This window comes from Protomyctophum parallelum, assembly GCF_964188405.1.
Source record: "Protomyctophum parallelum genome assembly, chromosome: 13".
In the NCBI taxonomy this organism is placed as follows: domain Eukaryota; kingdom Metazoa; phylum Chordata; class Actinopteri; order Myctophiformes; family Myctophidae; genus Protomyctophum; species Protomyctophum parallelum.
This window is the reverse complement of record NC_139708.1, coordinates 15,812,581-15,839,990: the sequence shown is the minus strand read 5'-3', so window position 1 is coordinate 15,839,990 and position 27,410 is coordinate 15,812,581. Positions and strand designations below refer to the sequence as shown.

Genomic DNA, 27,410 nt, shown 5'->3' with positions numbered 1-27,410 from the left:
ATTGACCCCCAAAACAGCCCTACTTAAAACCAGGGGAGACCGTGCTTTTGCTGTGGCTGTCCCCAGAGCCATCTAATCTAAGGCTCTGGCTGCCCCTAGGCTCTGGAATAGCCTTCCTCTTCACATCAGATCCGCCCAGTCCATTGAGACTTTTAAGTCTTTATGAGACCCATTTTTTCGACCTGTCTTACAATCACAGCCTAGTTTAATTCCAAACTCTTACCTCTTATCTTAGTGTCTTATTATATCCATATGTACCCGCTTGATATTGATGTATTGATCTTATTTGATTGTATTGTTGATGCTATATGTTTTTTTTTAACTTGTACAGCACTTTGGTCGATGACAGTCATTTTGAAATGTGCTTCATAAATAACATTTAATTTGATTTCTGTTACTAGACTATCAATAAAGGCAGAAAATGACCCAAGAAAATCGTATTATATATATATATATGAGAGAGAGAGAGAGAGAGAGCAAATATTTTGATTAAGGTTGTTGTGGTTTCAGGTCTCCAGCCTGGACACCCAGTACTCCAAAATGAAACACACCCAAAATTAAAGTTATTACCTCCAGCTGCATGCGTGGCTTCGGCATAGTGCACCAGTTGCAAACAAACAAACAAGAGAGAGTTACTTTAGAATTCAGGGGAAGCACAATTTGCCAGCTCACTTCAGGGACGCAAGTTGAGAGTTTGAATACAATGCGTTTTTTAGAAGATCATCTTTTACAGTCTCCCAGTTCAATCATGCTGCTGGGAGCTGTTGTTTTCCTGTTTGTTCTCTACCTCCTCTCCTCCAACACCCAGGAACAAAGGAAGGAACCTCCAGGACCCAGGCCTCTGCCTCTGCTTGGAAACCTACTGCAGCTGGATCTCAGTAGTATACACACCTCCCTTTGTCATGTAAGATTGTGTTAACCATATGTATGTGTTCCTTTGTTTCATACCGTCTGTGACAAGCAAAAACACCTGTAAATGAAATTATATTGACTCACTGTAAGTGAACATTATTATCAAATGAGTCTCTTAAAACATATTGCACTCTGAGCACTGTTTCCCAAACATCTTTCCAGAGAATTTCTGAAATTTTCACTCGCAAAAAAAAGGAAAAAAAGTTGAACTTGTGGAAATAGCAGATCTACAAGCTCAGAAAGTATCGCATTGTGACAGGTTTTGAACTTGTAGATCTGCTATTTTCAACTCAAAGGTTTGGGAACCACTGCTGTAGAGCATAATTTTACACATCTCACACTTTGTCTCTGTAGCTGGCCAAGAAATATGGACCAGTGTTCACAATCCACCTTGGACATAAGAAAGTAGTGGTCCTGGCAGGATACAAGACAGTCAAACAGGCTCTGGTCAACTATGCTGAAGAGTTTGGAGACAGAGAGATCACTCCTGTATTCTATGACTTCAATAAAGGGCATGGTAAAGTTCTATATGTTTTGTGTAACTCAGTTAATTTGTCACATCTTTTCTGCCTTGGACAAGGCTAATGTTTTTGTAAAAGACAAATGTGTGTGTGCGTGTGCGTGCGCACATAGGTATAGTTTTGGCCAATGGTGAGTCCTGGAAAGAGATGAGGCGCTTTGCCTTGACTAACCTGAGAGACTTTGGCATGGGAAAGAGGATGAGTGAAGAGAACATCATACAGGAATGTCATTACCTGATTGACACACTTGAAAAACATGAAGGTAACCAAATCTGTACTGTTGTGGAAGTCATAATGCCACATAAAAATAAATATTCATTTCAAAATAAATATGAAATACATAAGTTGACCTAATATGGATTCTGTTTGAAAGAATGAATAGTTTATTTCGGTACTTACATTTTCAGACAGTTTGTGTTATAAGATCAGTTGTCTTATTTGTCACAGGCAAAGCCTTTGATACAACCCAGGCAGTGACTTACGCAGCGTCCAATGTTATATCAGCCATTGTCTTTGGAGACAGGTTTGAATACACTGATCCTGTGTTCCAAGCAATGGTGAACGGAGACAATGAAACTGTACGTCTTACAGGATCAGCTGCCATTCAGGTGTAGTACAATCTGTTATTATAGTCTTTAATCTGTATTAATTTAGTCATGTCATGGAAACCATGGTGTAACCCTAACTTTAAAATGTCATTATTTGCATTACAGGTGTACAATGTCTTTCCCTGGCTCGGCCCTTGGTTGAAAACCTGGAGGCTCCTGATAAAGATTGTTGAAAACAACAGAGAGGAGATAAGCAGACTAATTAGGGGTCTGAAGGAAACTCTGAACCCTCAAATGCTCAGAGGCTTTATAGATTCATTCCTGATGCGGAAGAAGGGTTTGGAGGTAAAATACAAATTCTAGCTCTTACGCTACTATTGTACCCATCAACACTTATTTTACTTTGTCACCTGTCTGTTGATTTTAGGACTCTGGAATCATGGATTCACATTATCATGATGACAACCTGGTCAACAGTGTGATGGATTTGTTTGGAGCTGGAACTGATACTACAGGAAATACAATTAGATGGGGTCTACTGTTGATGGCCAAGTACCCTCATATTCAAGGTAGACTATGACATTACTATGACATATCTGATGACAGATATGAGCCGACAAATACTATAGCTTTTATAGCTCTAGCTTGCTACTATAGCTTTCTCTGGTGAAATTCTATTAAAGTGCTTATAACAAAAAACATCACATGGATGCACCTGGGACGTATCCTCAGTGATGTATCCCAAGGTCATCAGGGTTTCGGGTCTCGCAACATCATACCCCTCACTCAGGCGACCCAGCCGGGAGTGATCAAGTCCCGACTTACGTCCCAGTAGCTACCCTCAATCAGTCCCATTAGGGAAAAGCCAGGGGCACACAATCCGTTGGAACTACTCCAGAACTACTCTGCCAGGGCTGGGAGGTACACTTCTGGCACATGGAGGGACTAGGCTCTGTGGGTTGTCTCCTGTCCGGGCCCCTCCTACGTCTCACCAGGTCCACTCCTGCTCTCACCAGAGCGAGGACCTGTGCGTTGCACCAGAGTCCCAGCACCAGACAGTTCATTCAGGAGTGGTGGGCAATGGTTCTGCAGGGTCATGGTACTGCGGTTCCGCTTGCTGCTTGCATGGCCCTCCTAAAGGCCTCACCGAGGGTTGTTGGGCTTCCTCCTCACGGAGGACACAGGCTGGGGCGCTAACCCATACTGCTCACCCGGTTGCCGTCTACATTCCGGCTGTCACCCGTCTCTCCGGTGGTCACCAGACTATACCTGGTTGTCACATAGTCTAACCATTCCTATGAGTCACTATACATAGAAGAACTATAACAAAAAACATCACATGGATGCACCTGGGACGTATCCTCAGTGATGTATCCCAAGGTCATCGGGGTTTCGGGTCTCGCAACATCATACCCCTCACTCAGGCGACCCAGCCGGGAGTGATCAAGTCCCGACTTACGTCCCAGTAGCTACCCTCAATCAGTCCCATTAGGGAAAAGCCAGGGGCACACAATCCGTTGGAACTACTCCAGAACTACTCTGCCAGTGCTGGGAGGTACACTTCTGGCACATGGAGGGACTAGGCTCTGTGGGTTTTCTCCTGTCCGGGCCCCTCCTACGTCTCACCAGGTCCACTCCTGCTCTCACCAGAGTGAGGACGTGTGCGTTGCACCAGAGTCCCAGCACCAGACAGTTCATTCAGGAGTGGTGGGCAATGGTTCCGCAGGGTCATGGTACTGCGGTTCCGCTTGCTGCTTGCATGGCCCTCCTAAAGGCCTCACCGAGGGTTGTTGGGCTTCCTCCTCACGGAGGACACAGGCTGGGGCGCTAACCCATACTATGCTTATGAGACTGTAGAATTATTGTAATGCTTATTCCTTTCCCATTTTCCCAGATGAGGTTCAGGAAGAGCTTAGCAGGGTGACTGGAAGTCGTCAGGTACTTGTGGAGGACAGGAAGAACCTACAATACACTGATGCTGTTATCCATGAGATCCACAGAGTAGCCAACATTGGTCCTCTGTCAATTCCTCACATCACTAGCCAAGATGTCACCTTCCAGGGCTATTTCATCAAGAAGGTAAATTACTTTTAAATTACAATTAAAATAAATAAATAATAATATATTTGTGCATGATGTCCATCTGAAAACATGAAAGAGTAGTCAATGTTTTGGGTCATCATGTAATAGACCTGTTATCTTTGGGAACAGGGAACTCCTGTGATTCCTCTACTTACTTCTGTCCTGAATGATGAGACTGAATGGGAAAGTCCACACATGTTTAACCCCAATAACTTTCTGGATAAAGACGGCCAGTTTGTCAAGAGAAAAGCCTTCATGCCCTTTTCTGCAGGTAAACGCCTTAGTATTTTTCAGTATTGAGTGTGAATGTTGCAGTTTTTCCAGGCATATTGTAATAATCTCTGCCAAGCTGAGTTCGGGGTGCCTGCACAAATGCTACAAATGTCACTTTTTGTTTCAAAAATGAGATTATTTTCTTTTCACTATTTTGGATACAAATGGTCTTGTGCATCATGTAAATGGCATCCAACACAGATTTGATACTCCATAGCCTTTACCTATATATTATATTTGCCTAAATGTGTCGGTGAGGGCTATTTTTTATTTAATTTTTTATGATCAGTACTTTATTTTGATTTTTTTTTACAAAAACAGAAAACATAAAATACAAACACAAGCAACAACAACAGAATACGTATTCATGGACATAATGTATGAACACAGAAACACAATATAAAACAAGGATAGACAAGATAAACAAATAAAAATAAATCACATTAAAAGTTTAAATTAGTTTAGTGAGGGCTATTTCTTACAAGAATATTAACTTCCAAATCCAATCATACCCACATTGCATTTTGAAGCCAAGGGCCTCAATAGAGCTCCAAAATCTAATGGAACTCCAAAAGTACTTTCACTTGTGCCCATAGGGGGCGACACAAACACTTCCGCACACAGCTTCCTTGCGTCCTGATGGGTGCGCCCCAGTTCAACCACAGTTCTAACAGTTGCAATAACTTATTTTTTCAGGTCGTAGGGCATGTCCAGGAGAGAGCCTGGCCAAGATGGAGGTCTTCCTCTTCCTCACCTCTCTCCTGCAGCGCTTTCGTTTCACTCCTCCACCTGGGGTAACAGAGGATGAACTGGATCTGACTGCAGCTGTCGGTTTCACCCTCAGCCCTTCACCTCATCAGCTGTGTGCTGTCAGTCGCCTCTAAATAGGACGGTTCTTGCAGAATATTTTCCATCGTTGCATTGCTCATAAACAGGAACTTTGTAATGAATAGTGTTAGTGTAGGTAAATGGATTTGAACCAATGTTCAGACACCATCACTCATGTACAATATTACTGTCTGTGTCATTTATAGTATTATGCTACGATCAAAGGCTGATTTAAAGGTATAGGAAATAAATAGAATGTTAATAGAACTACAGTTTGTCTCAGTATTTGGACCGTATAATAACACATAGAAGTAAAACAAACATTCACTCAAGCAATGCAACCTGATATCCACAGATGTATTTATGATTTTAATGCACATATGTATTCCATTACAGCATAAACTTGTTTATATTTGACAGGTCTTTCTTAAATAATTTCCCATTACTGTATTGGATGATCATGAATAGATCTGTCAATAGTTATTGCATTCATTTCTTGCTGCCACAGTTGTATTGTTCATCAGCTCTTTAAGCTGCAGTCCATAACCTTCATGTCCTAGCCGGGACTTGAAACCAGGTTCCCCGGCTGCATGAGTGCTGACATTCTATTGTTGTGGTACTAACTGAACTCGTCTTTCAGAAGATTAATTGCAGCATAATCACATATCAACCATTGTTGGTCCTATACCTGACCAAATGATATACATTTCTCAATAGAAGTGAAGGAAGCAGACCAACTACAACCACCACAGTTTTTGGTTGGATTGTATTAACTGACATATGTTGACTTGATGGTCAAGATAAAATGGTCCCTCCTGTGCATTGTGAGCAAGCGCAGGCCGGCTCTCAATTACGTAGCTCAATGGTAAAAATGTCAGCACGCAGGAAACCAGGTTGAAATCCAGGGTCGAAGAGGAAAGTCATATAGTTCTGCTTTAAGCACACCAGCAACTAATAACATTGTTGGTGTGTTTCAGTTCGTGCTGTGTGCCAGCATGGACAGCTCTTTTCCACTACTCAAATGAAACGCACAAAAATTAAAGTTATTACCCCCAGCTTCATGCATGGCTTAGGCCTTGTCATTATGACCTTTATCTGCTTGACCCAGTACAAACATTGTGAATCATTAATCCACATAAACTACTTTATCAGAGACTGACGACTGTGCACAATGATACGAGATGCATGTTCTATTCCTATCCATTCTGTTCTTGTCCTTGTCTTATATCTTCTGGACACATCGGTGTCCAATACTGTATTCTCTATGTGTGTATTAACTTCAGAACTTGTCGTTTAATACTGCCTGGTGTCGTATTGTACAAAAGGAGTTACCTCTTAGGAAAGAGGAAGCACGATTGCCAGCTCAGGGACGAAAGTTGAGTTTGTGGAGTACAATGTGTCTTTTACAAGATCATCTTTTCCAGTCTCCCAGTTCAGTCACTTTGCTGCTGGGAGCTGTTGTTTTCCTGTTTGTTCTCTACCTCCTCTCCTCCAGCACCCAGGAACAAAGGAAGGAACCTTGTGATTGTGTGTACTGTACCATTGAATTGACCTTGTCAAATGTATATGTAATTGCTTTTTTTTAAATAAAATAATGCTCTACGCAAATGGAAGCAAATTCCCTTCTCTTTTTAATAGAACCTCCAAACTCAGGATTAATACAGGACTGAAAGACGACGTCATCAGATATAAATACTAGATAGTGACTGTGGAGAACTTGATAAACAGAACACATGTATGCATGAGGTTGACTGTGAATGTTACCCATATTCTGTTCCCACTGCTGGAAAGTAACTAAGTACGCCTACATTTACTGTACTTAAGTACACTTTTGAGGTATTTGTACTTTACTTGAGTCATTCCAATTATCAATACTTTTACTTCTACTCAACTACCTACATTTTGTACTTTTACTACTATATTTATTTGAAAACTTTAGTTACTAGTTACTTTGTAGATTTTGATTATTATTATTACAACACATGCATTAACCACTTCAGCCCTATACACTGCGTTGTGATGCGACACATTGTGAGCTTGTAGATCTGCTATTTTCAAAAGATTTGTATACATTTGAAAAGTTGAAATGGGACATTCTGCATAATGAGTACTTTTGGTACTTTTGGTACTGTAGGCTCTTTAAGTACATGTTGATGCCAATACTGTTGAATTCCTGACTTTTACTTGTAACGGATTAGTTCTCCATTGCAGTATTGATACTTTTACTTAAGTAAAACAATTGAGTATTTTTTCCACCACTACCTGTTCCAGTTCATTGCCCATAGCTTTGTTTGATTGGCTTGGCAGAAGCTTTGAATCGGAAAGACAAATGACACCTTATGTTTATCGTTCAAATCTGCTGCCTAGATTATTGGACACTGTAAACAGATATGCCACCTTCATGGAAAGCTGGGACTACAGTTATGCACTATGTCTATTTATAGTCTGGCAGCAGACAGGCTTCTTTTGTTTAAAGTGGGAAATTTGGTATAGTCTTTTATTGGCCTAAAATATTGTCTATATACATACATTCATGAATCCACTTGCTGACCGGCTGTCATTATTGAGCAATTTTATTTTTTTATAGGGGTTTCTTGTGAAGTTGTGACCCTACCATTAACCCACCTCTTCAGGATAGCTTTCCCCAGCTGAGGTCTGGCTAAGGTCCCCCCCTTCCCTAGTTTATCCTTTTATCTTTTTAACCGTGTACTGTTGTTGTATCTGTTTTGTTTTACTTCGTTTTTATCTCCTAATAAAGTTTGTTCTTAGTGTTCTTATGTAAAGCGCTTTGGGTATTTAGAAAAGCGCTATATAAATTTGAGCTATTATTATTATGGCAGGCAAAATTGTCAAAAATGTCAAACTTTCCTTATGCTTGAAGTAGCATGTGACATGTCAAACTAGGGGGTTTTCATGATTCTGAATCCAGCACAAATGTGATGAGGTCAGCTCATTTTGGGCACATTTGGGCAAGTGGCTATGGCTGTTTTTAGCCCAAGGAGTGTATTTTGTGCAAAACTAATGCTTGGAATGGATTCAAAAGGAAAGTTTTTACATTTTCGACAATTTTGCCTGCGAAACCCCTATAAAAATTGCTCAATACTGACAGCCGGTCAGCAAGTGGATTCATGAATGTATGTATTTTTTAGGCCAATAAAAAATACTCTATACGAAATTTCCCACCCGTCCACCTCGGCTGACAACATGGGACCCAGGGCCTTTGCTACTTGTGACTCCCTAATATCTCAAGAACAGATTCCGTGCTACGCTGCGGAAAACAGGGCACTGCTTTTTCCTTTATTTTTTTAGCCGATGGGTTCCCAGATTGGTCACTGACTGAACATCTCTCCCACCTCCCCCCTCAGCTCTGGAGTCCCCCAGGGCTCCATTCTGGGTCCCATCTTGTTACCCCTAGGGCCTATATCTCTTTCCACTGTTATGCCATGATGTCCAGATCTACATGCCACTCACAGTCAAAAATAGCAACCCACTCCAATCACTTCAACCATTACTAAACTGCCTTCATGACATAAAAATCTGGATGGCCACAAACTTTCAAACAAAACCAAAATAATTATCTTTGGCCATGACACGCCTATCCCTCCCATAGACTGTAAAAAATATGGACAAAGCGTTCCCCGGGTCTAACATGAACGTAAAATGAAGCCTGTAATGATATGCTAATTCCTGATGTAAGTCGCCATCTTTCTAGATCCGTTTGGTACCAGCTGGCCATTGGCTGGCTCCGTTTTGTACCAGCTGGTCATTGGCTGCCCAGACAACGAGGCGGGACTTCCCCCCTTTTTCTCCGTTGGTTTTTATTTTGACTCGAGTGGGAGGAGAAGACTCTTGAGTGGGAGGGGAATCCCGATCATAGACTGTAACGGTAGCCACGCCCCTCAGAACATACGCGACTTTATGGTCATTTTTTTAATTAATGGGACCATAATTTTCCAAAAAGAATATTATGACATTAGAAATGAGACTTTAAACTAGTGACTGGAAGAAGAAAGTATTCATGACCATGTTTATTAAGGTAATACAGTCTAGGTGAAGTTGGGCCAAAATACATGGGCCTCTATGGAGCTATGGGGCTTTTTGGGTCCAGTCCAGCAGTCCAACAGGCCATTATATGAACTACCGATTTCAAATGAGGCTTCACGAAATATCTGGCTGACTGCCCCCCTGGCCTGGACACCCAGTAGGCCTACTCCAAAATGAAACGCACCCAAAATTAAAGTTATTACCTCCAGCTGCATGCGTGGCTTCGGCATAGTGCACCAGTTGCACAAGTTGAAAACAAACAAACAAGAGAGAGTTACTTTAGAATTCAGGGGAAGCACAATTTGCCAGCTCACTTCAGGGACGCAAGTTGAGAGTTTGAATACAATGCATTTTTTAGAAGATCAGTCTGCCAGTTCAATCATGCTGCTGGGAGCTGTTATTTTCCTGTTTGTTCTCTACCTCCTCTCCTCCAGCACCCAGGAACAAAGGAAGGAACCTCCAGGACCCAGGCCTCTGCCTCTGCTTGGAAACCTACTGCAGCTGGATCTCAGTAGTATACACACCTCCCTTTGTCATGTAAGATTGTGTTAACCATATGTATGTGTTCCTTTGTTTCATACCGTCTGTGAAAAGCAAAAACACCTGTAAATGAAATTATATTGACTCACTTTAAGTGAACATTATTATCAAATGAGTCTCTTAAAATATATTGCACTCTGAGCACTGTTTCCCAAACATCTTTCCAGAGAATTTCTGAAAATTTAAAACGATTAAGAAATTCTCACTCGCAAAAAAAAGGAAAAAGAATTGAACTTGTGGAAATAGCAGATCTACAAGCTCGGAAAGTATCACATCGTGACAGGTTTTGAACTTGTAGATCTGCTATTTTCAACTCAAAGGTTTGGGAACCACTGCTGTAGAGCATAATTTTACACATCTCACACTTTGTCTCTGTAGCTGGCCAAGAAATATGGACCAGTGTTCACACTCCACCTTGGACATAAGAAAGTAGTGGTCCTGGCAGGATACAAGACAGTCAAACAGGCTCTGGTCAACTATGCTGAGGAGTTTGGAGACAGAGAGATCACTCCTGTATTCTATGACTTCAATAAAGGGCATGGTAAAGTTCTGTATGTTTTGTGTAACTCAGTTAATTTGTCACATCTTTTCTGCCTTGGACAAGGCTAATGTTTTTGTAAAAGAAAAATGTGTGTGTGTGCGTGTGCGTGCGCACATAGGTATAGTTTTGGCCAATGGTGAGTCCTGGAAAGAGATGAGGCGCTTTGCCTTGACTAACCTGAGAGACTTTGGCATGGGAAAGAGGATGAGTGAAGAGAACATCATACAGGAATGTCATTACCTGATTGACACAATTGAAAAACATGAAGGTAACCAAATGTTGTGAACAGTGGAATTCATAATGCCAAAAATAAATGTTCATTTCAAAATAAATATGAAATGCATAACTTAACATAACATAATCGATTCTGTTTGTCACAGGCAAAGCCTTTGATTCAACCCAGGCAGTGACTTATGCAGCGTCCAATGTTATATCAGCCATTGTCTATGGAGACAGGTTTGAATACACTGATCCTGTGTTCCAAGCAATGGTGGACGGAGAAAATGAAGCTGTACGTCTTACAGGATCAGCTGCCATTCAGGTGTAGTACAATCTGTTATTATAGTCTTTAATCTGTATTAATTTAGTCATGTCATGGAAACCATGGTGTAACCCTAACTTTAAAATGTCATTATTTGCATTACAGGTGTACAATGTCTTTCCCTGGCTCGGCCCTTGGATGAAAACCTGGAGGCTCCTGATAAAGATTGTTGAAAACCACAAAGAGGAGATAAGCAGACTAATTAGGGGTCTGAAGGAAACTCTGAACCCTCAAATGCTCAGAGGCTTTATAGATTCATTCCTGATGCGGAAGAAGGGTTTGGAGGTAAAATACAAATTATAGCTCTTACGCTACTATTGTACCCATCAACACTTATTTTACTTTGTCACCTGTCTGTTGATTTTAGGACTCTGGAATCATGGATTCACATTATCATGATGACAACCTGGTCAACAGTGTGATGAATTTGTTTGGAGCTGGAACTGATACTACAGGAAATACAATTAGATGGGGTCTACTGTTGATGGCCAAGTACCCTCATATTCAAGGTAGACTATGACATTACTATGACATATCTGATGACAGATATGAGCCGACAAATACTATAGCTTTTATAGCTCTATAGCTTTCTACTATAGCTTTCTCTGGTGAAATTCTATTAAAGTGCTTATAACAAAAAACATCACATGGATGCACCTGGGACGTATCCTCAGTGATGTATCCCAAGGTCATCGGGGTTTCGGGTCTCGCAACATCATACCCCTCACTCAGGCGACCCAGCCGGGAGTGATCAAGTCCCGACTTACGTCCCAGTAGCTACCCTCAATCAGTCCCATAGGGAAAAACCAGGGTCACACAATCCGTTGGAACTACTCCAGAACTACTCTGCCAGGGCTGGGAGGTACACTTCTGGCACATGGAGGGACTAGGCTCTGTGGGTTGTCTCCTGTCCGGGCCCCTCCTACGTCTCACCAGGTCCACTCCTGCTCTCACCAGAGCGAGGACCTGTGCGTTGCACCAGAGTCCCAGCACCAGACAGTTCATTCAGGAGTGGTGGGCAATGGTTCCGCAGGGTCATGGTACTGCGGTTCCGCTTGCTGCTTGCATGGCCCTCCTAAAGGCCTCACCAAGGGTTGTTGGGCTTCCTCCTCGCGGAGGACACAGGCTGGGGCGCTAACCCATACTATGCTTATGAGACTGTAGAATTATTGTAATGCTTATTCCTTTCCCGTTTTCCCAGATGAGGTTCAGGAAGAGCTTAGCAGGGTGACTGGAAGTCGTCAGGTACTTGTGGAGGACAGGAAGAACCTACCCTACACTGATGCTGTTATCCATGAGATCCACAGAGTAGCCAACATTGCTCCTCTGTCAATTCCTCACATCACTAGCCAAGATGTCACCTTCCAGGGCTATTTCATCAAGAAGGTAAATTACTTTTAAATTACAATTAAAATAAATAAATAATAATAATAATATATTTGTGCATGATGTCCATCTGAAAACATGAAACAGTAGTCAATGTTTTGGGTCATCATGTAATAGACCTGTTATCTTTGGGAACAGGGAACTCCTGTGATTCCTCTACTTACTTCTGTCCTGAATGATGAGACTGAATGGGAAAGTCCACACACGTTTAACCCCAATAACTTTCTGGATAAAGACGGCCAGTTTGTCAAGAGAAAAGCCTTCATGCCCTTTTCTGCAGGTAAACGCCTTAGTATTTTTCAGTATTGAGTGTGAATGTTGCAGTTTTTCCAGGCATATTGTAATAATCTCTGCCAAGCTGAGTTCACTTAGGGGGGTGCCTGTACAAATGCTACAAATGTCACTTTTTGTTTAAAAAATGAGATTATTTTCTTTTCACTATTGTGTATCATGTAAATGGCCATCCAACACAGATTTGATACTCCATAGCCTTTACCTATATATTATATTTGCCTAAATGTGTCGGTGAGGGCCATTTTATTTTTATTTTTTTATGATCAGTACTTTATTTTGATTTTTTTTTTACAAAAACAGAAAACATAAAATGCAAACACAAGCAACAACAACAGAATACGTATTCATGGACATAATGTATGAACACAGAAACACAATATAAAACAAGGATAGACAAGATAAACAAATACAAATAAAAATAAATCACATTAAAAGTTTAAATTAGTTTAGTGAGGGCTATTTCTTACAAGAATATTAACTTCCAAATCCAATCATACCCACATTGCATTTTGAAGCCAAGGGCCTCAATAGAGCTCCAAAATCTAATGGAACTCCAAAAGTACTTTCACTTGTGCCCATAGGGGCGGCGACACAAACACTTCCTTGCGTCCTGATGGGTGCACCCCAATTCAACCACAGTTCTAACAGTTGCAATAACTTATTTTTTCAGGTCGTAGGGCATGTCCAGGAGAGAGCCTGGCCAAGATGGAGGTCTTCCTCTTCCTCACCTCTCTCCTGCAGCGCTTTCGTTTCACTCCTCCACCTGGGGTAACAGAGGATGAACTGGATCTGACTGCAGCTGTCGGTTTCACCCTCAGCCCTTCACCTCATCAGCTGTGTGCTGTCAGTCGCCTCTAAATAGGACGGTTCTTGCAGAATATTTTCCATCGTTGCATTGCTCATAAACAGGAACTTTGTAATGAATAGTGTTAGTGTAGGTAAATGGATTTGAACCAATGTTCAGACACCATCACTCATGTACAATATTACTGTCTGTGTCATTTATAGTATTATGCTACGATCAAAGGCTGATTTAAAGGTATAGGAAATAAATAATAGAATGTTAATAGAACTACAGTTTGTCTCAGTATTTGGACTGTATAATAACACATAGAAGTAAAACAAACATTCACTCAAGCAATGCAACCTGATATCCACAGATGTATTTATGATTTTAATGCACATATGTATTCCATTACAGCATAAACTTGTTTATATTTGACAGGTCTTTCTTAAATAATTTCCCATTACTGTATTGGATGATCATGAATAGATCTGTCAATAGTTATTGCATTCATTTCTTGCTGCCACAGTTGTATTGTTCATCAGCTCTTTAAGCTGCAGTCCATAACCTTCATGTCCTAGCCGGGACTTGAAACCAGGTTCCCCGGCTGCATGAGTGCTGACATTCTATTGTTGTGGTACTAACTGAACTCGTCTTTCAGAAGATGAATTGCAGCATAATCACATATCAACCATTGTTGGTCCTATACCTGACCAAATGATATACATTTCTCAATAGAAGTGAAGGAAGCAGACCAACTACAACCACCACAGTTTTTGGTTGGATTGTATTAACTGACATATGTTGACTTGATGGTCAAGATAAAATGGTCCCTCCTGTGCATTGTGAGCAAGCGCAGGCCGGCTCTCAATTATGTAGCTCAATGGTAAAAATGTCAGCACGCAGGAAACCAGGTTGAAATCCAGGGTCGAAGAGGAAAGTCATATAGTTCTGCTTTAAGCACACCAGCAACTAATAACATTGTTGGTGTGTTTCAGTTGGTGCTGTGTGCCAGCATGGACAGCTCTTTTCCACTACTCAAATGAAACGCACAAAAATTTAAGTTATTACCCCCAGCTTCATGCATGGCTTAGGCCTTGTCATTATGACCTTTATCTGCTTGACCCAGTACAAACATTGTGAATCATTAATCTACATAAACTACTTTATCAGAGACTGACGACTGTGCACAGTGATACGAGATGCATGTTCTATTCCTATCCATTCTGTTCTTGTCCTTGTCTTATATCTTCTGGACACATCAGTGTCCAATACTGTATTCTCTATGTGTGTATTAACTTCAGAACTTGTCGTTTAATACTGCCTGGTGTCGTATTGTACAAAAGGAGTTACCTCTTAGGAAAGAGGAAGCACGATTGCCAGCTCAGGGACGAAAGTTGAGTTTGTGGAGTACAATGTGTCTTTTACAAGATCATCTTTTCCAGTCTCCCAGTTCAGTCACTTTGCTGCTGGGAGCTGTTGTTTTCCTGTTTGTTCTCTACCTCCTCTCCTCCAGCACCCAGGAACAAAGGAAGGAACCTCCAGGACCCAGGCCTCTGCCTCTGCTTGGAAACCTACTGCAGCTGGATCTCAGTAGTATGCACACCTCCCTTTGTCATGTAAGATGTTTTTAACCATATGTATGGGTTCCTTTGTTTCATACTATCTGTGACAAGCAAAAACACCAGTAAATGAAATTATATTAACTGTAAGTGAACATTATCAAATGAGTGTCTTAAAACATATTGCACTCTGAGCACTGTTTCCCAAACATCTTTCCAGATAATTTCTGAAATTTTAAAACAATTAAGACATTCTCAAAGTTTAAGAACTTGTGGAAATAGCAGATCTACACGCTTAGAACATATCCATCGCGACAGGTTGTGAACTTGTAGATCTGCTATTTTCAGCTCAAAGGTGGAACCACTGCTGTAGAGCATAATTTTACACATCTCACACTTTGTCTCTGTAGCTGGCCAAGAAATATGGACCAGTGTTCACAATCCACCTTGGACATAAGAAAGTAGTGGTCCTGGCAGGATACAAGACAGTCAAACAGGCTCTGGTCAACTATGCTGAGGAGTTTGGAGACAGAGAGATCACTCCTGTATTCTATGACTTCAATAAAGGGCATGGTAAAGTTCTGTATGTTTTGTTTAACTCAGTAGATTTGTCACATCTTTTCTGCCTTTTCTGGACACGGCTAATGTTTTTGGTGTGTGTGCATTTGCATGTGCGTGCATGCGCGTGCACATAGGTATCATTTTGTCCAATGGTGAGTCCTGGAAAGAGATGAGGCGCTTTGCCTTGACTAACCTGAGAGACTTTGGCATGGGAAAGAGGATGAGTGAAGAGAACATCATACAGGAATGTCATTACCTGATTGACACACTTGAAAAACATGAAGGTAACCAAATGTTGTGAACAGTGGAATTCATAATGCCACATAAGAAGAAATGTTCATTTCAAAATAAATATTAAATACATAACTTGACCTAATATGGATTCTGTTTGTCACAGGCAAAGCCTTTGATTCAACCCAGGCAGTGAATTACGCAGCGTCCAATGTTGTATCAGCAATTGTCTATGGAGACAGGTTTGAATACACTGATCCTGTGTTCCAAGCAATGGTGAACGGAGACAATGAATCTGTACGTCTTACAGGATCAGCTGCCATTCAGGTGTAGTACAATTTGTTATTATAGTCTTTAATCTGTATTAATTTAGTCATTATGTCATGGAAACCATGGTGTAACCCTAACTTTAAAATGTCATTATTTGCATTACAGATTTACAATGTCTTTCCCTGGCTCGGCCCTTGGATGAAAACCTGGAGGCTCCTGGTGAAGATTATTGAAAACAACAGAGAGGAGACAAGGAGACTAATTAGGGGTCTGAAGGAAACTCTGAACCCTCAAATGCTCAGAGGCTTTATAGATTCATTCCTGATGCGGAAGAAGGGTTTGGAGGTAAAATATAAATTCTAGTAGTGCTCTTACGCTACTATTGTACCCATCAACGCTTCTTTTAGTTTGTCACCCGTCTGTTGATTTTAGGACTCTGGAATCATGGATTCACATTATCATGATGACAACCTGGTCAACAGTGTGATGAATTTGTTTGTAGCTGGAACTGATACTACAGGAAATACAATTAGATGGGGTCTACTGTTGATGGCCAAGTACCCTCATATTCAAGGTAGACTATGACATTACTATGACATATCTGATGACAGATATGAGCCGACAAATACTATAGCTTTTATAGCTCTATAGCTTTCTACTATAGCTTTCTCTGGTGAAATTATATTAAAGTGCTTATGAGACTGTAGAATTATTGTAATGCTTATTCCTTTCCCGTTTCCCCAGATGAGGTTCAGGAAGAGCTTAGCAGGGTGACTGGAAGTCGTCAGGTACTTGTGGAGGACAGGAAGAACCTACCCTACACTGATGCTGTTATCCATGAGATCCACAGAGTAGCCAACATTGTTCCTTTGTCAATTCCTCACATCACTAGCCAAGATGTCACCTTCCAGGGCTATTTCATCAAGAAGGTAAATTACTTTTAAATTACAATTTAAAAATAATAATAATAATAATATATTTGTGCATGACATACGGTATGTCCATCTGAAAACATGAAACAGTACTCAATGTTTTGGGTCATCATGTAATAGACCTGTTATCTTTGGGAACAGGGAACTCCTGTGATTCCTCTACTTACTTCTGTCCTGAATGATGAGACTGAATGGGAAAGTCCACACACGTTTAACCCCAATAATTTTCGGGATAAAGAGGGTCAGTTTGTCAAGAGAGATGCCTTCATGCCCTTTTCTGCAGGTAAATGTTTGAGTATTTTTCAATATTGGATGTGCACAATTTTGGCAGGCATATTGTAATTATCTCCGCCAATCCGACATGCAGAGATTATGTTATCCTGTTATCTCTCCCCCCGTCTGCAAATCCGTCTGTGTACAGCTAATCTTGGACTGATTGGTGGGAAACCTTACATGCACACTTACAGTAGGCCACCGCAAGGCAACCCAACCTGTTGTAGTTTCTTTCTCAGTTCAACCACAGTTCAAACTGTTTCATAACTAATTTTTTCAGGTCGTAGAGCATGTCCAGGAGAGAGCCTGGCCAAGATGGAGGTCTTCCTCTTCCTCACCTCTCTCCTAAAGCGCTTTCGTTTTACTCCTCCACCTGGGGTAACAGAGGATGAACTGGATCTGACGCCAGTTGAAGGTTTCACCCTCAACCCTTCACCTCATCAGCTGTGCGCTGTCAGTCGACTCTAAGGATAGTTCTTGTAGAATATTTTCCATGTGTTCCATTATTGCATTCCTCCACCCATAAGGTCCGCCTGGTATGCCGACAGTAAGGTTAGCATTGTACATCGTGAGGGCAACCTTGCACACCATCATGCCACGCTCCTATGTCGCATATCTTCATATCTTGCTGTCTCATTTCTACGATCCAGCACTATAAATATTCCCTGTTTGTGCAATAAACTCTGTGAACCAATAGTGCGATTCTGCCTACTGTGTCTCATTATTTGTTCTCCCGGGCCCGTCTCCGTACCAACAGAGGTACTTCAACTGGACTGTCACACACCACCCAGCCTACACACACTACCAGCCTGTTAGAGCCAGACCAAGGGTCCATTTAGAGATCACAACAATGATATGCCAAAAATAGGCATCACAGGGTTAAAGACACTTACACAATCTGTATGGTAGAGTATGTTAATACAACACAACTTATAGGGTGGTGGTATTTTGACTCCCTGCTCTTCTATTTAGATATTTGGACTATGTCAAAGTTCATGTCTCACACACACAAGATCTGACACAAATTGACTTGATGTTCAAGATATTTTTATTTATCCTGAGCATTGTGAGCAAGCGCATGCCAGCCCTCTATTAGCTCAATGGTAAAAATGGCAGGAAACCAGGTTCAAATCCAGGGTCGAAGAGGAAATTAAGTCATAGTTCTGCTTTAAGCACACTAGCAACTAATTACATTGTTGGTATGTTTCAGTCGGTGCTGTGTGCCAGAATGGACAGCTCTTTTCCACTACTCAAATGAAACACACCCAAAATTAAGGTTATTACCTCTGCATGCGTGGCTTAGGTCATTATGACCTTTATCTGCTTGACCCAACACAAACATTGTGAATCATTAATCTACATAAACTACTTTATCAGAGACTGACGACTGTGCACAATTCTATTCCTATCCATTCTGTTCTTGTCCTTGTGTGTATTAAACTTCAGAACTTGTCGTTTAATACTGCCTGGTGTCGTATTGTACAAAAGGAGTTTGTGTTTAAGAAAGAGGAAGCACGATTGCCAGCTCAGGGACGAAAGTTGAGTTTGTTGAGTACTATGTGCCTTTTAGAAGATCATCTTTTCCAGTCTCCCAGTTCAGTCACTTTGCTGCTGGGAGCTGTTGTTTTCCTGTTTGTTCTCTACCTCCTCTCCTCCAGCACCCAGGAACAAAGGAAGGAACCTCCAGGACCCAGGCCTCTGCCTCTGCTTGGAAACCTACTGCAGCTGGATCTCAGTAGTATACACACCTCCCTTTGTCATGTAAGATTGTTTTAACCATATGTATGGGTTCCTTTGTTTCATACTGTCTGTGACAGCAAAAACACCTTTAAATGAACATAATTTATGATTAAATGAGTGTCTTAAAACATATTTAGTTAGACTTGCACTCTGTAGAGCACTGTTTCCCAAAAACAATTCCAGAGAATTTCTGAAATAAAAAAATATATCTAAGAAATTCTCACAAAAAAAAGAAGGAAAAGAAATAGCAGATCTACAAGCTCCGAACGCATCGTAGCAGGTTGTAAACTTGCAGATCTGCTATTTTGCTATTTTGCTATGGACATAAGAAAGTAGTGGTCCTGGCAGGATACAAGACAGTCAAACAGGCTCTGGTCAACTATGCTGAGGAGTTTGGAGACAGAGAGATCACTCCTGTATTCTATGACTGTCTTGGACAAGGTTATTGTGTGTGTGTGTGTGTGTGTGTGTGTGTGTGTGTGTGTGTGTGTGTGTGTGTGTGTGTGTGTGTGTGTGTGTGTGTGTGTGTGTGTGTGTGTGTGTGTGTGTGTGTGTGTGTGTGTGTGTGTGTGTGTGTGTGCGTGTGTGCGTGCGTGCGTGCGTGCGTGCGTGCGTGCGTGCGTGCGTGCGTGCGTGCGTGCATGCACACGCACACGCGCGCGTGTACATACATAGGCATAATTTTGTCCAATGGTGAGTCCTGGAAAGAGATGAGGCGCTAACCTGACTAACCTGAGAGACTTTGGCATGGGAAAGAGGATGAGTGAAGAGAATCATACAGATCATACAGGAATGTCATTACCTGATTGACACACTTGAAAAACATGAAGGTAACCAAATCTGTACTGTTGTGGAAGTCATAATGCCACATAAAAATAAATATTCATTTCAAAATAAATATTAAATACATAAGTTGACCTAATATGGATTCTGTTTGAATGAATAGTTTATTTCGGTACTTACATTTTCAGACAGTTTGTGTTATAAGATCAGTTGTCTTATTTGTCACAGGCAAAGCCTTTGATACAACCCAGGCAGTGAATTACGCAGCGTCCAATGTTATATCAGCCATTGTCTATGGAGACAGGTTTGAATACACTGATCCTGTGTTCCAAGCAATGGTTAATGAAGACAATGAACTTATGCGTCTTACAGGATCAGTTGCCATTCAGGTGTAGTACAATTTCTTATTATAGTCTTTAATCTGTATTAATTTAGTCATTATGTCATGGAAACCATGGTGTAACCCTAACTTTAAAATGTCATTATTTGCATTACAGGTGTACAATGTCTTTCCCTGGCTCGGCCCTTGGATGAAAACCTGGAGGCTCCTGATGAAGATTATTGAAAACAACAGAGAGGAGATAAGCAGACTAATTAGGGGTCTGAAGGAAACTCTGAACCCTCAAATGCTCAGAGGCTTTATAGATTAATTCCTGATGCGGAAGAAGGGTTTGGAGGTAAAATATGAGTAGTCTTACGCTACTATTGTACCCATCAACGCTTCTTACTAATGTTTACTTTGTCACCTGTCTGTTGATTTTAGGACTCTGGAATCATGGATTCACATTATCATGATGACAACCTGGTCTACAGTGTGATGAATTTGTTTGGAGCTGGAACTGATACTACAGGAAATACAATTAGATGGGGTCTACTGTTGATGGCCAAGTACCCTCATATTCAAGGTAGACTGACATTACTATGACACATCTGATGACAGATATGAGCCGACAAATACTATAGCTTTCTCTGGTGAAATTCTATTTAAAGTTCTTATGAGACTGTAGGATCATTCCTTTATTCCTTTCCCTATTTCTCAGATGAGGTTCAGGAAGAGCTTAGCAGGGTAATTGAAAATCGTCAGGTGCTTGAGGAGGACAGGAAGAACCTACCCTACACTGATGCTGTTATCCATGAGATCCATCCATGAGAGTATCCAACATTGCTCCTCTGTCAATTCCTCACATCACTAGCCAAGATGTCACCTTCCAGGGCTATTTCATCAAGAAGGTAAATTACTTTCAAAATATTTTCTGTTTCTAAATAAACATGTTCCTCTGAAAATGGTGGTCATTGTTTTGGGGGTTTATGTAATAGACCTGTTATCTTTGGGAACAGGGAACTCCTGTGATTCCTCTACTCGCTTCTGTTCTGAATGATGAGACTGAATGGGAAAGTCCACACACCGCTCTCAAAGGGCACCTACGGATGGCTGCAATTCGAAACTGGCCTCTGTAAAATCTGAATCCCCCCCACCCCCCCACCCCATTTCCCTCACTGTATATTGTATATTTTCCCAGTGCTTGTATATTTTCCCTTTTTTGCTTCCCATATGATGAATTCCTGTTCTGTTCTTTAGCTACATAGAAATGTCTATTTGTATGTCTCTAAATGGTTGTATGTCTTTAAATGTTTTGATGAATTGAACAATGTGGACCCTGTTGTAAACAAGTGTAATGCTTAATTGGGTCGTCCACTCACAGTTGACAGTCTTTGTATTGAGTTTGTGCTTAAAATGTACTGTAAATTCTACAAACTGTTAATAAATATTTCAATCAATCAATCAAACACATTTAACCCCAATCATTTTCTGGCTCAAGAGGGTCGTTTTGTCAAGAGAGATGCCTTCATGCCCTTTTCTGCAGGTATTGCATTGTTATACAGTTTTTAAATGTTTTTCATTTTGTTTGTAGTGATGTTGCAATATTGTAATTATAATTGCAATTTCCTTCTCAGTTCAACCACAGTTTTAGAACAACGTCTTGTTTCAGGTCGTAGGGCATGTCCAGGAGAGAGCCTGGCCAAGATGGAGTTCTTCCTCTTCCTCACCCCTCTCCTGCAGCGCTTTCGTTTCACTCCTCCACCTGAGGTAACAGAGGATGAACTGGATCTGACGGCAATTGTCGGTTTCACACGCAACCCTTCACCTCATCAGCTGTGTGCTGTCAGTCGCCTCTAAATAGATGGATAGTTATTGTAGAATACTGTGTTCTATTATTGCATTGCTCATGAACAAGAACTTTGATGATACGGTCATCCATAATGGATAGTGTAGGGAAAGGGACTTCAACCAATGGTCAACACCATCACTCATGTACAGTATTAGTGTTGGTGTAATTCATAGTAGTATGCTCAAAGGCTGATTGAAAGGTATAGGAAATAATAGAAAACTATAGTTGTGTCACTATTTGTACAGTAGACCTATAATTAATAATACTTGGAACAAACATTCACTCAAGCAACTAAGGAATGGAACGTGATACCCACTCCCACAGCCATATCTTTTTATATTTTGATGTCAATTTTAATATGCATGTACCATGTACCTAATAAAGTAAAAATTATATTTATGTGTTTCTTACAAAGTTTTTAATTACTGTATTTGATGATCATAAAGAGATCTGTCAATAGTTATTGCATTAATGTCTTCAACTGCTACAGTTGTATTGTTCTATTTCCATAGAAATAGATCATTACATTTTAACCTTCATGCTAAATCACTTGTCAACCACTAGGTGCCCTACCTGACCAGTGACACAGGATACAAGAGAAGAACAATTAGGTAGTAGATAAACCACAACCATCACAGTTTTTGGTTGTATTGTATTCACTGATATATCGTTAACAACAGTTGATGCTAAAATAGTTTATTAGAGAACTAAAATACTCCACTAACACTATAAAGCGCTGAGTGGACGTAGCCTCAGTCACAGCCCGGGCTCAAGGTAGCCAAGCAAGTTGCAACTCTTAATGTACGTATATCAGCTACAGTGAAGAGTTTACTGTATCATGACGACAGATTGGAACATCTTTGCAGATGGAACGGTTAGTACAGAATTAGAAAATACAATTAGTTATGTATTGCTGCTGACCAACCCAAGTAAGTTACCTTCAGACATCAATAAACAACACCTGTATGTTATGGTTCAATAGACTTTTACTAGTGTTTCTTTGTAATATTCTGTGCATTATACTTTAATCAACCAGTAAAATAAAATGGCGTACATTAACAATAATGTAAGGAGTGAAGTTATACTGTAGTGTACACTATTGTTTCTCTCGAGAATTGTTAATAAAATTCAAGTCTATTTTGAGATATTCTGATATGCCTACATCCTCTTGATGAAGTCTCCTCCAAAGTCAATCATCTGTCTCAGGGCTGTCAGTATCAGTACATCCATGTCGTCATTCAGGATGATTTCATCATGATAGTTCTTCACAGGAAATATGCAGTTCATTGGAATACCCACTCTGGTACTGATTTCCTCCATCTATAGGTTGAGATTAAATTGCATTTAATATTTAACTGAAATGAGTGAACAACAATTCTATAAAATGTCCAGTCTGATCACCTTACACCTTACCCTATGCATTATGTACTTGCTCTTGTAGACACTTTGTAAGTCTCCCTTCACCAAATCGCAGGCCATATCAATCTTGGTGAGAATGCACATTTGGGGAATACCTGTCAAACGTGCATAAACCTACTTAGCACAACAAGTGGATATTGTTTGTTGTTTAATGACAATCACAGTGAGACGGAAACATTTCTATAATAGAGTAATTGTATAAAAATAGCAAGAGAAAAGCAGATACACAAGCTCACAATGCAAGGTTTGCTGAACTTTGCTTTTACCTATGTCCCTGGCTGCCAGTCTGATTTTCCTCATCTTTTTTACGAGTTCTTCGGGAAGCACATCTGCTGACACTTGGTCAGCAGATAAGACATAAACCAGAACATGAGCTTTGTCCTCTGAAGTGGGAAAATGGTTGTAGCCAGCATCACCATTTGACAACTGTGATTCATTATTGAACTGGATAAGAATGTAAAAATCTCATTAAAACATTGACATTGATAAATAATTGATCTGTTTTCATGAAATAGTATTGCACTTGCATCATTGCACTGTTATAATCTGCATTAATACATCCTTTTAAACTGTCATTTAACTGACATTTTACCTCATAACCTTCATTCACATGGCCCTTCATAGCAGATATAACATCCTCTTCAAAAACCCCTTTGTCAGGTTGAAGACCCATGATGTCATTGAACATGAAGTTCATGTTATGGGTTTTATGAGATTGATACTGTAAAAGCAAACAGATCTATTAGTCACTGATTTCTATGCAATTCAAATGTAGCAAATTGAGGCTTGTAGTAACATTATAATATCAGAATACATGTTATACTGATATAAATAGTGCAGTAGCCAGGAATACTGACTATAGTATCAATAAAATGCAGATGTTTCAAGTGCCATTTCTACAAAGTTACCAGTGGCACAGAGGTAGCCTGGCATATGACTGCGTCTGGATACATCCGCCCCATATTTGCATACTGGGCCCTGATTGGTGCCACACAACTTCAGGGGCAAGGAAATCCAATCACAACCGTGCTGGGCCAGACCAACTAAGCCTACTGCCAAAGGCTATGTATTTTGGCAGATTCGTCTGGCAAAGGAATAGGACTGGGTTCCACTAAAATGACTAAACTGAAATTTTAAGTAGATCTGTAACAGCGGACATTTTCACTGTACAATGTGCAAATTGAAAATAAAATCCATTTGCACCCCTTTTGCTATATGCATTTGGTATAGGCCTAGCTCCTATATTAGTGCTGGCTGGTCTGTGCATTAGAGTACTTGGCACACTTGGCAGACTATGGTGTAAAGTACAAAGTAACACATTACAGTATCCTCATATACATTGTATAACATACAGCATTAAGCAAGCATATACAGTATATACATGAAGTAAATGACTGATTACTTTCACCAGTAGAAAATATATTAAATACTTTTATGGTGAAACTTTCACCTGCAGCATTATCTGCCAGTGCATCAGTGGTCATCCTCCCCCGTTCGATGTTGTTGACAGAGTTAATGAAACTGGACTTGCCAGCTCCTACTGGTCCATGGAGCAAAATCCTGATGTTTTTCATGTTCTCATTTTCAGGGTGGTATTCCTTCACATAGTTCAGATCTATTTCTTTTTGTTCCTTTCTGTTCAGCAAATAAAATAGGCTACTTAAAGACTTACATATCTAAGCAATAAAGACAAAATGAATGTTGAATAGAATCATTTCTAGACGTTCCAGACAATAGAGGGCTTATATCAGATTATTGATAAATGTTTAGTCAAATGCAATTTCATTAACCAATAACACCAAGATTAAAATGAGCATTCCAAATTTTCACATTCATATATGCATGCATATTCATTCAAACTTTTTCATTCTTTCCAGCTTTATTTACAAAAATGTAAGTTAATTAAACAAATGTTTTGTGCAGTTGAACGACATCACAGTGAATTGTTCATAATTACAAAAAAGAACTACCAAGTTCAGCACAAACTCCAGCCACTTAATTACTGAATGTGTGAGCCATGAATTATTTCATCTTGTACGATAGGGTCCAGAGGTCCATTCCAATAATCACGAGATATGGACAATCTCTATAAATATATGCCAAAAGTGTGACAATGCACTATTTCTTATCTAATGTTTGAATTTTCTTACCCCCACTTGGTATCTCTCCATGGCTTTTCAACTGACAGAGAGAGCACATGATTACAAAGACAATATAGGCCTAATTAACTAAAATAGCTTCATTAACAGACTTTGTCAAACATTATGATTTATATTAACTCTAATAACGGAAATGTCTGCAATTTTACTTACAAGCAGGGGGTAACGTTTTTGATCCTGCACTTCCCATTACTGTAACGTAAGGTATGGTCAAAATCAAAAGAAAATTAATTTAAAAATCCTCTCCGAGTCTGAAAGGATGTAGCTATATGACTGACACATGATGCTGGCGTGTTTTAAATTATGTTCTACTGTGAAGTAGTGTCTTATTGGAGGCTTATTTTTCTAAGAAGACGGCCATGGACTTGTTTAGGATTTTCCTAAAAGAAAATTAATGTAGTCAATCTCTACTATATTGATATATGATATGATTTACATCTATAATACATTGTATGTCTTTAAAACATGTAAAAAGCCAATTTACTGAAATGTAAGAAAAAAAGAAGGAAAAGAGTTCACTAACAAAACATCACTAATGCTGTTTAACCAGTAGGGCTAAATTCAAAGCGTTACCTGGCTTGTAGGCTATACCATTTTACTGCACACAACAATACATATAATAATAATGTCATTACCATACCAATGGATAGTTAAAAGAAAACCTGTACCTCTTCTGTCCAAGAATTGTAAGTTCGTTGAGGTTTCAAATGGCAAAATACACTTTCATTTGTATTGCTGTAGTTCCCCTGTCAAGGTGCGTGTACTTTCTAAGAACGACTGATATAACTGAGGTTAATGTATTACGAAGGTGCATTTTAGCTGGCCATCATACTGTTATAGCAAGCAGCTTACAGTGCAAAGTACAAACATATCAGTTGAATTCAACCAATTGAGTCATGGGGATTTCAGCCATTATTTGGTCGTCCCCCATTTGATTTCATTCAGATATCTTGTCAGTGGCTTGAGTGGGGAGAAGTAGTATATTATGAAAGTAGTATATTATGAAAAGTATATGAAAGATGAATCCCTGGGTGATGAATCTGTATTTTAAAAATCACACCTGTGTGAAGTGAGGGGCACTAATATATTAAAGTCTAACTCATGTTGATTATAGGTGATGTATGGTGATGTAAAACAAACGGTCCCAACACAGCAAGGCAGATGGCTTCTTGGTTAGAGTGAGTGACAATATTATCACACGAAAAGATGAAATTACCTACCTAGGTTCCATCCTGGAAGCTAATCTTTCCGGTGATAAAATGGCCACCAACGTAATCAAAAAAGTCAATCAAAGAACAAGATTCCTTTACAGGATCTCCTCACTGGTCAACAAAAACACCTTGAAGACCTTAACAGGAGCCCTCGTACAAGGTTTCTTTGACTATGCATGCACCTCTTGGTACCACAGCACCTCAAAGGCCCTTAAGACAAGGCTCCAGACCTCCCAAAAGAAATTGGTCAGGCTCCTACTTGGCCTCACCCCCCGAACCCACCTCACCCCTGCCCACTTTGACAGGCTGGAATTGCTTAGGGTCGACGACAGAGTACAGCATCTTATGGTCTGGTCCACAAGATTCGATACACCACCAAGATACCCATGTACCTGTCTAAATACTTCCTTAATGTTAACGAAGTCCACACCCACAACACCAGAGGGAGTGCAACAAACCATGTACAACCCAGATTCGGCACAATCAAGGGACTAAATTATTTTCGCTCCTATGCCACCAACGCCCTACCAGTCATTAAGACATTTGAATCCGTTGACTCCTTCAAAACCGCTCTCAAAGGGCACCTACGGACGGCTGCAATTCGAAACTGGCCCCCGTAAAATCTGAATTCCCCCACCGCCCCCCCCCCCTTTTCCCTCACTGTATATGTTTATTTTCCCTTTTTACCTCCATTAATAATGAATTCCTGTTCTGTTCTTTGACTATATTGAAGTGTCTATTTGTACATCTCTAAATGTTTTGATGAATTGAACATGGTAGACCCTGTTGTAAACAAGTGTAATG

The 27,410-nt window shown here is 40.3% G+C and overlaps 2 protein-coding genes and 1 pseudogene across 3 annotated transcripts; 2 read left to right on the top strand and 1 right to left on the bottom strand.

Moving 5' to 3' along the window:
• Positions 1–703: 703 nt before the first annotated feature.
• LOC310868517 (uncharacterized protein) lies at positions 704–17,591 on the top strand (the record flags this gene model as incomplete). The annotated part of the gene is made up of 21 exons (XM_083778972.1): positions 704–904; positions 1,267–1,429; positions 1,546–1,695; positions 1,881–2,041; positions 2,147–2,326; positions 2,409–2,550; positions 3,876–4,060; positions 4,193–4,334; positions 5,033–5,209; positions 9,643–9,719; positions 10,127–10,289; positions 12,032–12,216; positions 14,641–14,913; positions 15,267–15,429; positions 15,552–15,701; positions 15,815–15,975; positions 16,084–16,263; positions 16,351–16,492; positions 16,663–16,847; positions 16,992–17,133; positions 17,404–17,591. The coding sequence occupies 21 exons, from the start codon at positions 704–706 to the stop codon at positions 17,589–17,591; spliced, it is 3,510 nt and encodes a 1,169-aa protein (XP_083635098.1).
• Positions 17,592–17,661: 70 nt separating this feature from the next.
• Positions 17,662–21,825, top strand: LOC310868516 (cytochrome P450 2K1-like; annotated as a pseudogene). The gene is made up of 12 exons: positions 17,662–17,670; positions 17,821–17,882; positions 18,782–18,884; positions 19,193–19,310; positions 19,539–19,657; positions 19,852–20,035; positions 20,144–20,323; positions 20,410–20,551; positions 20,687–20,876; positions 20,985–21,050; positions 21,436–21,511; positions 21,638–21,825. The product of its transcript is annotated as a cytochrome P450 2K1-like (transcript).
• Positions 21,826–22,975: 1,150 nt separating this feature from the next.
• Positions 22,976–24,810, bottom strand: LOC310868515 (uncharacterized protein; the record flags this gene model as incomplete). The annotated part of the gene is made up of 2 exons (XM_083778971.1): positions 22,976–23,137; positions 24,667–24,810. 2 exons carry the CDS (start codon positions 24,808–24,810, stop codon positions 22,976–22,978), a joined length of 306 nt encoding a protein of 101 aa, XP_083635097.1.
• Positions 24,811–27,410: the final 2,600 nt, after the last annotated feature.